Raw genomic sequence first — 14,582 nt, forward strand, 5'->3', positions numbered from 1 at the left:
CATCGCTCTACGCACCGACTCCGTGGCCCTTTGCTGGCGAGGGCTAGAGGATGCTTGGCTACGAACGTGCGGGGTGCGGAACTGGGCATCGCTCGTTAGGTGTCACATGCGTGGTCGTAACCTGCAGTGTGGCACTGGAGCCAGGGTGTGCGGATGACCCCTAGGGGAGGTCATGGTGCATACGGATTAATTGGATAATGGTTTGAGATGGTTTTGGGCCAAATGGAATTTTTGGCGTGCGTGGAAAAATATGTTTTTATGGGTTTTGAGATGTGGTTTATGAGACATGTGCATTGAGCATACTTCATGCATATTGTTTGAGTTTTATATGTTTTTATCTAGTGGTGTTTGGATTTTACTAACCTGCGGCGCCATTTTTGGTTCCGTAGATTTTGGTGCAGGGTTCGAGAAGGAGGAGGAGGCTGAGCCCGAGGATGCGGCTCCGCCGGAGTTTTAAGTTGAAGTTATGCTTTGTAGCTGTTTTTAAAATTATATTTGTGTTATGTAATATTTTATTTCTGTATGTTTTAAACAGCTTGTATTATATTAAGAAAAATTTTGGTACTTAGTTATATGACTTTCGTTATCCGCTATGTTTCCTTTTGCACATTTGTTGCTCTTACACACACTTGGCACTCGTCGATAGGGTGGTGACCCGGGTTGTCATCATCCGGACGTCTCGATTTTCCCGTGTCCGTGCGTGGAGATTTGGGAGCGTCACATAAAAATATGCCACAGAGTTCTAACAAACATTTTAAATACTGAATTTGCACCACTACCCCCCAACTTAAATAAAACATTGTCCTCAATGTTTAAGAATCAAAATTAAATAGGGAGTAACTGAAAATGGTAGAATACACTTGATAAGTGACATGGGTAGCTCGCTAAGCATCAAAGATGGTAATCTGCAATGATGAAATGAAACTATCCTGCAAACAAAAAAAAGAAAAAAATTAGTAAACAAAAAGGAAAAGAAAGAAAATAAGAGAAAATGAAAACAAAACAAAACAAAACAAATAAAACAAATAAAGAAAAACATACATGCATGGTGTGGTCAAGATTGATAGACCGGATCCACAAGTGGACTGTCTTCCACTTCCGAAACTTGCTTATCAATTAATACTTTAAGGCATTAACTATTTACTTTAAAGATCCAACCATCCTTAGGATCCTTTATTTCTACCGCCCTGTTTTCAAAAATATTTTTCACTACAAAGAGGCCAGTCCACCTAAACTAAATTTTTCTTTGGTGCTTGTGAAGTCCAAAATCATATAAGTATACTTGGTCATTAGGCTCAAACCTCTGCCTAAGAATATTTTTACTATGAAACGCTTTCATTTTAACCTTATAGATTTTAGACTTAGGCAAAGATTTCAATTTAACTCTTAGTGCTTCTATACTTATAGGAATCTGTCTTTCACCTTTCTTAAGCAACTCCTCAAATTTTGGTTGCCATGCCCGTGTTCCATAATCCTGAATTTTATCAAAAACAGCACAAATATCAACAATATTAGATGAATTACTAATAGTATCAAACTCAAAATTAACAAGGGGATATTCAATAGGATCACAATCATAAGTTGTGTGAACTCTATTGTCTATGAGTGTGTCAATCATGTAAGTTTGGTAGCACTCATCATCCTCTATTGGTTGTTTTTCAATATGAAAAATATTCAACTCGAGAGTCATATTCCCAAAAGAGAGTTTCTTAGACCATTCTTGCAATTAATAAGAGCATTAGCAGTAGCAAGAAAAGGTCTACCTAAAATTAAGGAGATTTTAGAATTAGAGTAAACAACAGAACTAGTGTCAAGGATTAAGAAATCAACAGGATAATAAAATTTGTCAATTTGGATCAAAACATCCTCAACTATCCCTCTCGGTTTCTTAACTGAACTGTCAGCCAATTGAAACACAATAGAAGTTGGCTTAATTTCACCCAAACCAAGCTGCAAATAAATGGAACAAGGTATCAAATTGACACTAGCTCCTAAATCTAGCAAGGCTTGCCTAAACTCATGATTCCCAATATTACAAGCAATGGTTGGACAACCAAGATCCTTATACTTAGGAGGAATTCGCTGCTCAATTAGAGTACTAAACTGTTCTGTTAGAAATGTTATCTTCTTAACATGGTGCTTCCTCTTAACTATACACAAATCTTTGAAAACTTTTGCATAAGTAGGAACTTGTTTAATAAAATGCAAAATAGGAAAGTTAATCTTTGCCTGCCTGAGGTTCTCCAAGATTTCACTACTAGAATCCAAAGTTTGCATACCAGATTTTAAAACTTGAGGAAATGGTACCTTAACTGAGCTCTTGATTACCTCGGCTTCCTTGGGCAACTTAGTACTATTATTGCTTTGTTCCTCTTTAACATCCTCTGACTTATCAGTTGTTGGGATATGTAAGGACTTACCATTTCTTGTAACAATGGCATTGATCTCTTTCAAATTTTCTTGCGCCATATGCTGATCTTGGGGTGTAGATTAAGGTTGAGAAAGGAACTTGCCACGCTCATTCACACTCAAGGAGCTCATCATCGTGGATATATAACTCTTGATCTCTCTGTTTTCTTCAACAACCGGCATAATCAAAGATTCAAACTTTTGATTAGTTTTGCCTTGTGCTTCAATAAAATCATGTAAAGTATCTTCTACGAAGTTTTGAGAAGATGAAGGTGTATGATATGATGCAGGATATGATCTAGGGGGTTGTGCAGGAGGCTGATTTTTAGACTTCCAGCTAAAATTGGGGTGATTATGCTACCCAGGATTGTAGGTATCAAAGAAAGGTGCAACGGGCTTCATGTACATACCTAAGGCATTACATTGTTCCTCATACATTCCTCTCATATCAGCAAATGTGGGACACTCTTGGGCGAGGTGATTTACACTGCCATACACAAAACATGGTCCAAAAGACTCTGCATGATTAGCCACGTGTGTTGGGTTTAAGACCTTAGTCTTTAAAACCTCTAACTCCCTAGTGAGGATTTCAACCTTAGCCTTTAGATTATCCTCTTCCCTAAGATGGTAAATTCTATCACCATTTAGGTTTCCTGTAAGTCGTGACCTATTTGTTCTCTCAGTAGCACTAGGCCTAGTTCAAGTATGAGCTTTCAACAAGCTCATTGAGGTATTCTATCGTCTCATCAGGATCTTTTTGTAAGAACTCATCATCTCCACAAATTGATGCTATCTAGGTGTAAGTCCCTCATAAAAATAGCTCACTAAGCACCAATTCTCATACCTATGGTGAAGACATATACTCAACAACTCCTTAAATCTCTCTCAAGACTGATACAAAGTCTCACTGTCCTTTTGTACAAAGAGAGATTTGTCTTTTTAAAGCATTGGTCTTATGTTGGAGAAAGTATTTATTAAAGAAGACCTGAGTCATCTCATTCCATGACCCAATAGATTGTGGTCTCAGTGAGTATAGCCAACTCTTAACTTTATCTTTCAAAGAGAAAGGAAAGAACTTAATTCTCATAATGTCATCAGTTGCATTTTGACTATGAAAGGTTGCAACTACTTCCTCAAACTCCCTAATGTGCACATATGGATTTTCATTTTCAAGTCATGAAAAGTAGGGAGAAATTGTATCATCCCTGTTTTAAAATCCAATTAGCGAGTATTCGCTAGAAACATGATGCATGATGGTGTGGTTGTACGTATAGGGTGGAGGTAATCCTAGAGCGTCCTAGTGAGTTGATCTTCATGTTCACTCATTTCCTCAGAATTAGAAAAATTATCAAATAAATGATTAGAAAAATTAGACTCTGACTCTGACTCTAACACAGGTCTACAAGCAAATCGACCCAAGGCGTCTTTATACCTGTGCATGTAAGGTAGAGAAAAATGCAACACTAAAAAACAAAACAAAACTATAAAAAGAAAAATAAAATAAAATAAAGATGCAACAAGCTAAAAAAGAGAACGAAGTTACTACCTTTACAAACTGCTGAAAAAACAAAACTATCTAGCAATTCTTCTACTGTCTCCCCAGCAACGGTGCCAAAATTTGTTTACGCCAAAACAATAACGCGGTAGTTGTAGCACAATTTTGGGATGTCGATTCCACAGGGAAACAAATTAAAAGAATAGTAGAAGGAACAAAAAAATATGGAAAATATTAAATGATTAATGGAGAATAAAAATTAATTTTAAATGTAAATTAAAGTGAAGCAAAGTTACTAACGGAAAAAGTGATCAAATTGATGAACAATAAAACAGCGGGAATCCCTTGCACAAATCTAATATTTTAATTATTCCTAATTCATTGGATAACTCAATTGGAAACTCAATTCCTGAAATTCCCAATCGGAACATATAAATTTATAAACCAAAATTAAACCAAATGTAACCCTTTGAAAATTCATTCATCACTTTTAAATACGTAAATTATTATCCCTATTGAGAAAATCCAACGATGACTATATACTCAGGGAGCGATATTGCAGCAAAGAACTAAATCAATATAGATAAATAATTGATTTAAATATAATCAAAGAACTAATCCATTCAGTAGAAAAAGTATGACTGAATCTATAAATAGAATAAATTCTATGATTAATTGGAGAAGAAAACAGTAACAATGAATTGAGAATGGTAAAACAAAAGAGTTTTAATAATTCAAAATCAAATACATAAATTAAAAATACCATATATTATGCAAGTTTATCCCTAACCCTACTTGAGAATTTAGTTACCTATAAATATAATGGATAACAAAAATCTCCAGAGAAAACTAAAGTGAACAGCAGCCATGGAAGTGATTTTCTCATCTCTTCAAATATGTACGTTGTGCCTCTCCTCCCCCTCTATTTCGTGCTAATGATATGCTTATATAGAAAGAAACCCTAATGTCTTCATAATTTCCGCATAAAAAAATTGCCTAAATTTTAGGACTAATTTTGGCAGCCACGTATGTGCTTCAGGAGTTCGAATTTGGAAATCATTATTATTGAAAAATTTATAGCCATTTAAGATAAATTTCTAATTAATCAAGAATTTCATTAATCAGATATGTGAGTAGAAAGTTACGGTATGTCTACACTGTCTCCTAGCAAATTTCAGATTTGGACTTTTTATAGTTTCTTTTGTGATTTTGTTTTATTTTTTTTCTTGATCCAAATTGCTCTCAAAACCCCATGAAGCTCCTCTTTTGAGTTTGACTGGGATTTGACTTGCTCTTTTATAAACTCTAAAATTAAATATAAAAAACTACTTAGGAGTATCACAATGTAAATAGAAACTCAATTCAAGAATACACATTAATTTCTATGATTTCTATTCATATTTTAGAATTTTAATACAATAATAAGGTATTTAGAGTGCACTTTCGCCCACTTCTCACACCCTCCAACTGACTCATTGCAAGTCCCTAACAATTTTAATACCAAAATAACGAAGATGGGTTGCTTGGAATCAAATCTGTCGTCCTACCATCGAAGGGGGTTTGGGAATTAGAAACTTGGATGATATGCCCCATTTAAAATTTGCTATGAAACTGATGCATGAGGATTCACTCTGGGCCAACTTTTTCCGCTCCAAATATGTTGGGAATTGACCTTTGTTGCTGTTAGGCCCTCAAAAGGGTACTCGATTTTGGCATATGATCACTAAGGGTAGGTTTGGTAAGTAAGATGAGAATTTTGAGTTGAGATGAAAGTTTAAAATATTATTTATAGGTATTATTATTATTTTGAAATTTGAAAAAGTTGAATTAAAATTTGAAAATGTTAAATTGTTTATTATATTTTGTGTGAAAATTGAAAAAAATTATAATGATGAGATGAGAATTTTGAGTTGAGATTTATCTTCGAAACCTGCCCTGATTGTCTTCCCCTCATTTTGAATAACTCCATATGGAAGATTGATGAACATGTTTTCTTTCGGTATGATAAGTGGTTGGATTAGAGGAATCTTGCTGAAAATTTTCTTGTAAGTGAGCAACTTCTTTTACAAGTGAAGGATTGTTGTCTTGACAATGGCTGGAATGTGGAATAATTAGATAGGATGGTGGGAATGGAAACAGCTGATAGTGTCCTCAATGCGCTTGCCAAATGCAAAAAAGGAGCAGGTGTCTTAATCTGGACTAAATTTGAGAGTGGTATTTTTACTACTAAATTTGCTTGGGAGAGTTGATTCACTCAAAATAATGCTTCCAAGTATAAAAGCATGTTTAGAATGTAATGTGAGTACCCAAGGTCATTTCCACAGGGACGACTAGGCTAACATAACCCAACAAATAGTAAATGAGCAAAACAAAATAAACAAAGCACGAAAAGGATATGGTAGAACAACTCCTCTTTATGAAAGAGGAGTGTTCCCAAATGTGGAAGAGGGGTTGTAATGTAGTGGATTGTAGTGAATGTAGGATGATTTAGAGGTGAGACAAGTGAAACAAGGGAGTAATTCCTCTAAGGATAAAGCAATTGTAGAAGAGTTAGATTAACAATGCTTAAAGTTGAGACAATAAAAACTCAGGTATGAATAAAAACTTTGAAACTTAAAACTAGAAAATGTATATCAGAAAGAGAAAATACTAGGGATACAGATTCGGGGTTTCCTCTATCATCAGGTTATAAATGCTAGGTGCATTTGTTAATGTTAACTCAATCAAGATATTAACATTCAAGAAATAAGGAACAGGACAGCTCAGATAAAGGAACCGAATGAAGAAAAACTCTTTACTGCATTATCATCCATTTTCATCTCAAGACTCACAGTGGATACATCCTTGATTATTTCAAGCTCCTAATGTGCCGTGAGTCTACAACAGGTCAAGAACAAGAGATTTATCCAAACCGATAGTAAATAGGGCATGAACATATAGCAACAGATTTGTATCAAATAAAACAGTAGCAAATAACCATCAACAATGAAGGAAGGAAACCCTTTCCTCTACAACCCTAGCTATAAAAACTAGCCCCAAATCATCCTTTGATAGATGATTTGAAAACCCTAAAAAGTAAGGGAAAAAGTAACTGTTCTGAAAACAAAACCGAGCTAAAGAATCCAAGATTGGACGTGAATGAATCCCCCTATGTCGTGCACCACCTCTCCTTTTATCCTCTCCTACCATCATCTCCATCTCCTCTCTCTTTTAACCGAATCCCTTCAGTTTCACGGTTCTGCCCTCTAAGGGATGCGGCGTCCCTCGATTGCTCTTGATGAATGAAGGTGAGCTACTGCAGGGTCTTCCACGCAAGCCTTACGGGTTTGGGCTCAAAGGTTGGGCCATATGTTGATTCCGAGCTCATTTTTAGGACTTAGGCCTTAGCACTTGCAAGCAGAACATTCAGCCCATTAAGTAAAAGAGCATATTTATCCACTTAATTAGCAATTTCAAAGGTCCAAGATTTTGTCTAAGAATCCCTCAATTAATCTCTCTTTTGGACTATTTTATCTTGATTTCCCTTAATTGTAAGTAGATTTTATAACCAAAATAACTTGACAATCAAGAGTATTCGGGTTAGAGGTTCTGTTTTGGGGGCATAAATGGATAGGGTACAAATTGCTTCCAAAAAACTTTTTGGTCCAAATTTGGAAGGCCTGGCATGGTGCTTTGGTTGTGGATGATAGAATTAGAAGAATTGGGAGTCCTCTAACTTCGAAATGTGATTGCTGCCAACAAGGTAGGTATAAAGATCATAATCATGTCCTCTTCGCTGGGGAGATTGTGGTTGAGGTATGGAAGAGTTTTGGTTCCTTATTGGGCTTACTGATTTGAAGAACATGGCATGAAACAACTCTTAGTTGGTTTTGGCGTGCGTCCAATTCATCTCAGATGGGGATTATTATGGGTATGTTGCCTTTTATTATATCATAGAAACTATGGGAGCGAAGGTGCTTAGCGCGTATGGAAGGCATTTTAGATTCGGCTCAGGCAGTATTGCATTCTATCAAACATTAGATTGGCATGATAATTAGTCATGGCATTTTTGGGGTGCAGAAGTTTTCTCAAGCTAATAGATACAGTTTAAACATTCCTCCAGTTTAAATAAAGCCTTCTCAGGATCGAGTAAAACTCAACACCAATAGTAGTAGTCTCGGAAACCCAGGATCCTCGGGGGTAGGAGGTGTGATTTAGGACATGCATGGTTCCCTGCTACTAGCCTTCTCTATTAATCTTTGCTATGGCTTTAGTACCCGTGCTAAATTGATGTCCTTGTTGGAGGGTGTTAAGCACTACAAGTGAAGACGGTTACGTGTGGTAGACATTGAAATTGACTCCAAGGTGCTCCTTTCTTGGTTGCAATGTGATCGATGTGGCATCTGGTACTTAGAGGACTACTGAGAGGAGCTTCAAACTCTACTTCCTGAGATGAACTTCACTGTCTCTCATATTTATAGGGAAGGCAATGCAGCTACTGATTGGTTAGCCAAATTTTGGTGCTAGAGAAGGTGATACAGAATGGACTCACATGACATACGTGCCTCTTAATAAAGAACTCAGTAAATATAAAATAGTGAACTTTAATTAAACCAAACTCTGCCATGAGAAATTTAAACTCAAGAATGGCAGTGGGAAACTAAAGAAATTTTTTTTTCAAATTCCAACTACATGGGCCGCCAAGCTTTACCAAGTATATATAAATTCTAGCTATTATATGGCCAATTGAAATGGGCCGCATCTAGGCAGGCAACAACTGCATGAAAATTACCTATAATTCATGCTTTAATTTTATGTTCTCCTATCAATGTACCATATCAATATGATTAAACCTTCGGCATATATTGTACGCTATTGAGATTTGAAACCCAGTTATCTTATGGTTTTTTGAGAGGCAGACATAAGAGAAAACAACTCTACTTATATGAATTTAGTAGTCTATGATTCTTGGTTATACTAGAGAGCTCAAGAATCTCATGATTTGTGAACATTATAAATTTTAGTCAAGAAAAGTAAACCCTAAACATCAATAACAATGTACAAAATAATTTCCCATTTATTTTCACAAGGAATCTACTCATGTTCTTCCAAAAGTCCAAAGATCAAGTTGTGAGAGGAATTATTCTCTTACTATTGCTAAATTGTTTGAACCGATTTGTTTAGTCAATGAAGGCAACAACAAAAATAAAATAACATAATAATAAGCTGACAAAACATGTCGAGCTTATCAAAGATGAGATAAAAATAAATATTAATAGTATCTTCATCTAATCTAAGTAGCCATTGCATCCCTCAAAGGCATACCAAAAGATGTTTGATAGAGAGATGGAGTTGTTCAGTCTGCTGCTATGCCTTATTGTCACCTGTATTTTGGTTCATGCTCTCAACTCACTATTAAGAGGGAAAAGAAGTGAAGTGTCCACCAGGACCAAACACTTTTCCAATCATTGGGAAGCTCCTTGAACTGGGTGACAAACCCCACATGCCTCTCACCAAGCTTTCCAAGATTCATGGTCCCATGATGTCTTTAAAACTGGGCCGCATAACCACCGTGGTGATTTCTTTAGCATCCTTTGCCAAAGAAGTTCTCCATACACATGACCTCTCCTTCTCCAACTGAACCATCCCCAACGTGCTTTGTGCTTATAAACATGATGAGTTTGGTCTACCTTGGATGCCGGTGTCTTCTCGCTGGAGAAGCATTCGAAAGATATGCAACTTGCACATGTTTTCTGTTAAGAAACTTGATGTCAACCAAAACCTCCAGCGATTGAAAGTCTAGGAGCTTCTTTCTGAAGTTAAAAATGTTGTGAAGCCAGTTGTGCAGTAGTAATTGGTGAAGTAGCCTTCGGTACATCACTAAACTTGTTACCTAGCACCATTTTCTCGATGGATTTGGCCATCCGGCCTGGTTCTATTTCGGTACGAGATTCAAAAAACTCGCAAGGTAGATGATGGAAGCAGCTGCAAAACCCAACTTGGCGGATTACTTCCCTATACTACGGAAGATTGACCCTCAAGGACTAAGGAGTTGTATGATGACTTATTTTGGGGAGATAATGCTACTCTTTAACCATATGATTGCTGACCAGTTGCAACTGAGGAAAAAGCCTAGATATGTTACTTCCAATGATATGTTAGATGCTCTTCTCGATATCAGTGAAGACAACAGCGAGGAAATTGATACATCTCGTATTTTGCATCTGTCACTGGTTATCATCCTCTCTTGCTTAATTCTTTCAAAGTGTGATGTATTTCTTTTCTTTCATATACGATAAGTACTGCATATGAGTAAACCTAAACTAACACGGATATGTAATATTATTATGAATAGGACTTGTTTGTAGCGGGTACTGATACGACTGCAACCACTTGGAAATTTCAGTGGCTGAGCTACTTCAAAACCCTATTGAAAGCTCGAGAGGAGCCAGAGAACATCATTGGCAAAGGCAACGCTATCCAAGAATCAGACATATCTCAGCTACCATATTTACAAGCTATTGTTAAAGAGACATTTCGGTTACACCCCACAGCACCCTTTTTAATCCCATGCAAAGCACCTGACTTAGACACTAACATAGCCAGTTTCACAGTCCCTAAAGGTGCACAAGTATTAGTGAATGCATGGGCTATTGGCCAAGACCCAAGCACTTGGGATAACCCAATCTCCTTTGTGCCAAAGAGGTTCTTTGGGACACATATCGATCTTAGAGGACAGAATTTTGAGCTAATTCCACTTGGTGCTGGGTGAGAATTGGTCCTGGGTTGCCTTTGGTGATTCGGATGATTCATTTGATGTTGGGTTCCTTTATCCACTCCTTTGATTGGAAGCTCGAAGATGGTGCCTCACATGAAGACCTAAACATGGAAGATAAATTTGGCATCACATTGCAGATGGCTCATCCCCTGCGAGCTATCCCTATCCTTTGTTGAAAAAATAACTCATGTCCAGTCTTAGTGATTATAAACATGGCATGCTAGGGACCCCGGTCTTGTCCCTAACAATAAGGGCCACGAGCTTGCCTTGGTGAGGATGATGACCAAGTGACCTTATTAACTTGCTTGGCCTCCCACAAAGGGTTGGTGTTTGGGTAATGAAATGATGAAGATGATGATGTAGTAGTAGTAGGGTAATCTAAGTGATGATTTGGTGCATTTGATGCATTGTGGAACAACTTGATGGTTGCCCTTGATGTTGGTGCCACTTGGATGATGCTTAGGGTGGATATGGTGAAGTGTAGCTAGGGTTTTGGGTGGTGGCTAAGGGGGATTACGAAATTGGGAAGTGAAGCACTGGGGTTGGAGTGTAGGATAGATATCTCCTTGACTTTAGGGATTGACTAAGGTAAGATGAGGAATGTAGGATTTGGATATGGTAACAGGATGAGGTTGGATGGTGTTTGAATGAGTCTAGGGTTGTTCCTAGAGTTTAGGGATTCGGAGATGATAGGATTTGAATATGGCAAGCAGATGAGGATCTTTGGTAGCATTTGAAAAGATAGAGATAATTGAGGGAGAATTCCTAAGTTGTAGGAATCTATCAAGGAAAGAGAGGGTTTTGGTTTTGGCAAGTGGAGAGGGTCTTGGTCGACTTGAGTAATTCTAGGAATTGAGTGAGTTTAGGAATTGGATTTCCTAAAATGTTGGGACTGAATTTGAGTTTGAATTTGGAAAAGTGGTTGTCCGAAGATAGAGATGAAGGGATAGGATGTGATTTGGAAGATGAGATGAGGATTCCTAAAATGTAGGAATTGCCTTTGTGGGAATCTAGGTGGTTTTGGCTAGGGTTTGTGAGACTAGATGAAGGGTGGCTAGAGTTGCCAACTAAGGCAAGAGATGTGTATGGAACGATGGGAAGAATTTATAGAAAGTGGCAAACACTTTAGTGGTTGAGAATGAGGGTATGGAAGGATAAAATGAGCAATGGAAGAATGAACACCAAGAACAAAATGATGAACACTCAAGAACAAAGTTAAATACTTAAGAATTTGAATGAACAAAAGATAACAAATCAACTAATTATTCACGGATTGCACAATAGTTGAAATAAACCTCATGAATTGATAACTTAATAAAAACAAGGATAACAACAACTTGGATTCACGAATTGCACCAAGTTGCAAGTTGCAAGATCAAGATAAATGAATCACACATATTCACGAATTGCAATGTGTGATCCTCTTTTTGGGATTCACGAATTGTATCCAAAAGGCCCAAGTGCCTAGCACCGATTGTTGATCTCCCAAACAAAATAATCATCCTCTAGTGAATTTTTCAAAAGATGAAAATGTAAAGACTAAGGGTCCTATTTATAAGGATTACAACTTGAAAACCCCCAATAGGTCTATTAGAAAATAAATAATTAAATTAAAATAAACAATAAGTAATAACATAGTTGACCCATGGCATGCATGAGCCCATGGGTGGGCTAGGTTGGCCCTTCTTTTCATGGGGTCCTACCATTCCCCCTCTCTTCAAGAACATCCTTGCCCTCAAGGATTATATTTGAAAATGTCCATGCCCTTTCCTCATTCTCTTTCTTAGCCATCTCCATGGCAAAACAATGTGCCCCTCCTTTGCCCAACTTTTCTAACATTGAGACCTCACCCGACTTGACCTCCTTGGATGCTAAAGTTACCCATACATTTTTCTTGTACCCTAGCTTGAATTTCATGGTCCTTTTGTTGTAGTCAAGCACTACTCTTCCAAGGCCCTTGAGCCATGGGTTGCCCAATACAACATCAAGCTCTACCAAATGAAGTATATGTAAATCTGCCACTACTCTCACTCCTTGCACATTCATTTTTACTTCTTTTACTAGCCCTTCACATTTCATCTTGTCTCCACTAGTCATCTTTACCTCAAATGGCTCTATAGTAATCGGATTCAACCCAACCTTGGCAACAAGGGTGGAGTTGATGAAGTTGTGTGTGGAGCCACTATCTACCAATAAAGGGACTTCAATTGTTCCTATCCATGCTATTACCCTCATGGAGGTATGTTTTTGGGTCCCCAACAAGATATTAAGGTACAACTCGGCCTCATCATAATTTTTATTCACTTTGGTCTCCTCTTGGTTGTACTCTTGGCTAGAGGATTCCAAAAAATAACCATCATCCACTTCCTCGCTTCTCTCATCAACCAACATGTACACTTGTCCTGATCTACATTTATGCCCTATGTGACGCCCCCAAATTCTATTTGGGATCGGACGAACATTTGAAGCGTCGAGACATGCAACACAAGGTTACCTGCCCCCATTCATGACATATAAGATGCAATATTCCTAACATGCATCTAACATTATGCAATATTCGCAGTGGATAATTTTTTTCTTTAGCAATACTATGCACCAAATTAAAAATATCTCAAATGCTTAAAAGATACTTCATACATAAAGACCCATTGAACAACTAAGATCATAACACTAGTCCAAAATGCTTATGATCCAAAAAGTACTAGAGATGCAACTCCATAGTACAAGTAGTAATTTACGTTAACTACTATATTAACATTGACGTCGCATCATCTAGTTGTACGCAGTGTCTAGTTGGTCAGCTTCTGATTCTCCTTCAGGTCCTGTAACAAAATCTACCATTCGGGAAGAATGGTAGTTGGAACTACCACAATGAGATTTGATTACAAATCTCAGCAAGTTAACAAAAACTTCCACACAAGTTAATGATGCATGGATGACAGTAAAAGCATAATTGCATAATCAAATTCATAAGTAATTAAAGCATAACTTGGCGTACAACATAGCATAATTGACATAACTTAAATTAAAATATGAACTGAACTTGACTTGACATGAACTTGATCTGAAACTTGACTTAGCATGAACTTGCTCTAAAACTTGACTTAACATGAACATGATATGAAACTTGACTTATCATGAACTTGTTCTGAAACTTGACTTAACATGAACATGATATGAAACTTGACTTATCATGAACTTGTTCTAAAACTTGACTTAACATGAACGTGATATGAAACTTGACTTATCATGAACTTGTTCTGAAACTTGACTTAACATGAACGTGATATGAAACTTGACTTATCATGAACTTGTTCTGAAACTTGACTTAACATGAAAAATACATACTCCACAGTTGTTGTGGCCCCATGTATTCTACGTGTAAATACATATTCCACAGTTGTTGTGGCCCCATGTATTCTACACAAACTTGACTTAACATGAAAAATACATACTCCACAGTTGTTGTGGCCCCATGTATTATACGTGTAAATACATACTCCACAGTTGTTGTGGCCCCATGTATTCTACGTGTAAATACATACTCCACAGTTGTTGTGGCCCCATGTATTTTACACATCACAATTGCTGTGTCTCACGTAGTATATGCGTCACAATTGCTGTAACCCCATACTTCGTGTGCCACAGATGTTGTGGACCCCACGAAACTGAATGTACTCAAAATGAAATGTGACTAGAATACGAAAGGACTGAAGCCCTAACGTAACATAACGTGACTTGAACATAACTTGAAATACATGACCAACTTGAGATAGAAACATTTCGTAACATGGCATAACATATAATAGACAACATATTTAACATGAAATACTTGCAACAGTGAATATTACATGACTTGACATACATGTAATAGATGACATACTTAGCATGACGTACTTGTAAGGTACAGTAATGCATGAC

General features: G+C 37.1%; 1 protein-coding gene and 1 non-coding gene across 2 annotated transcripts; both read left to right on the top strand.

The window, feature by feature from the left end:
- Window positions 1-3,250: 3,250 nt before the first annotated feature.
- Window positions 3,251-3,356, top strand: LOC122293791. Its single transcript, XR_006237362.1, has one exon. It is a non-coding gene; the product is annotated as a small nucleolar RNA R71 (small nucleolar RNA).
- A 2,668-nt stretch (window positions 3,357-6,024) lies between these two features.
- Window positions 6,025-10,655, top strand: LOC122279753 (drimenol monooxygenase-like). Its single transcript, XM_043090599.1, has 4 exons — window positions 6,025-6,118; window positions 9,304-9,500; window positions 9,856-10,116; window positions 10,239-10,655. Exons 1-4 carry the CDS (start codon window positions 6,025-6,027, stop codon window positions 10,653-10,655), a joined length of 969 nt encoding a protein of 322 aa, XP_042946533.1.
- Window positions 10,656-14,582: the final 3,927 nt, after the last annotated feature.

The sequence above is a fragment of the Carya illinoinensis genome, chromosome 1 (assembly GCF_018687715.1).
Source record: "Carya illinoinensis cultivar Pawnee chromosome 1, C.illinoinensisPawnee_v1, whole genome shotgun sequence".
In the NCBI taxonomy this organism is placed as follows: domain Eukaryota; kingdom Viridiplantae; phylum Streptophyta; class Magnoliopsida; order Fagales; family Juglandaceae; genus Carya; species Carya illinoinensis.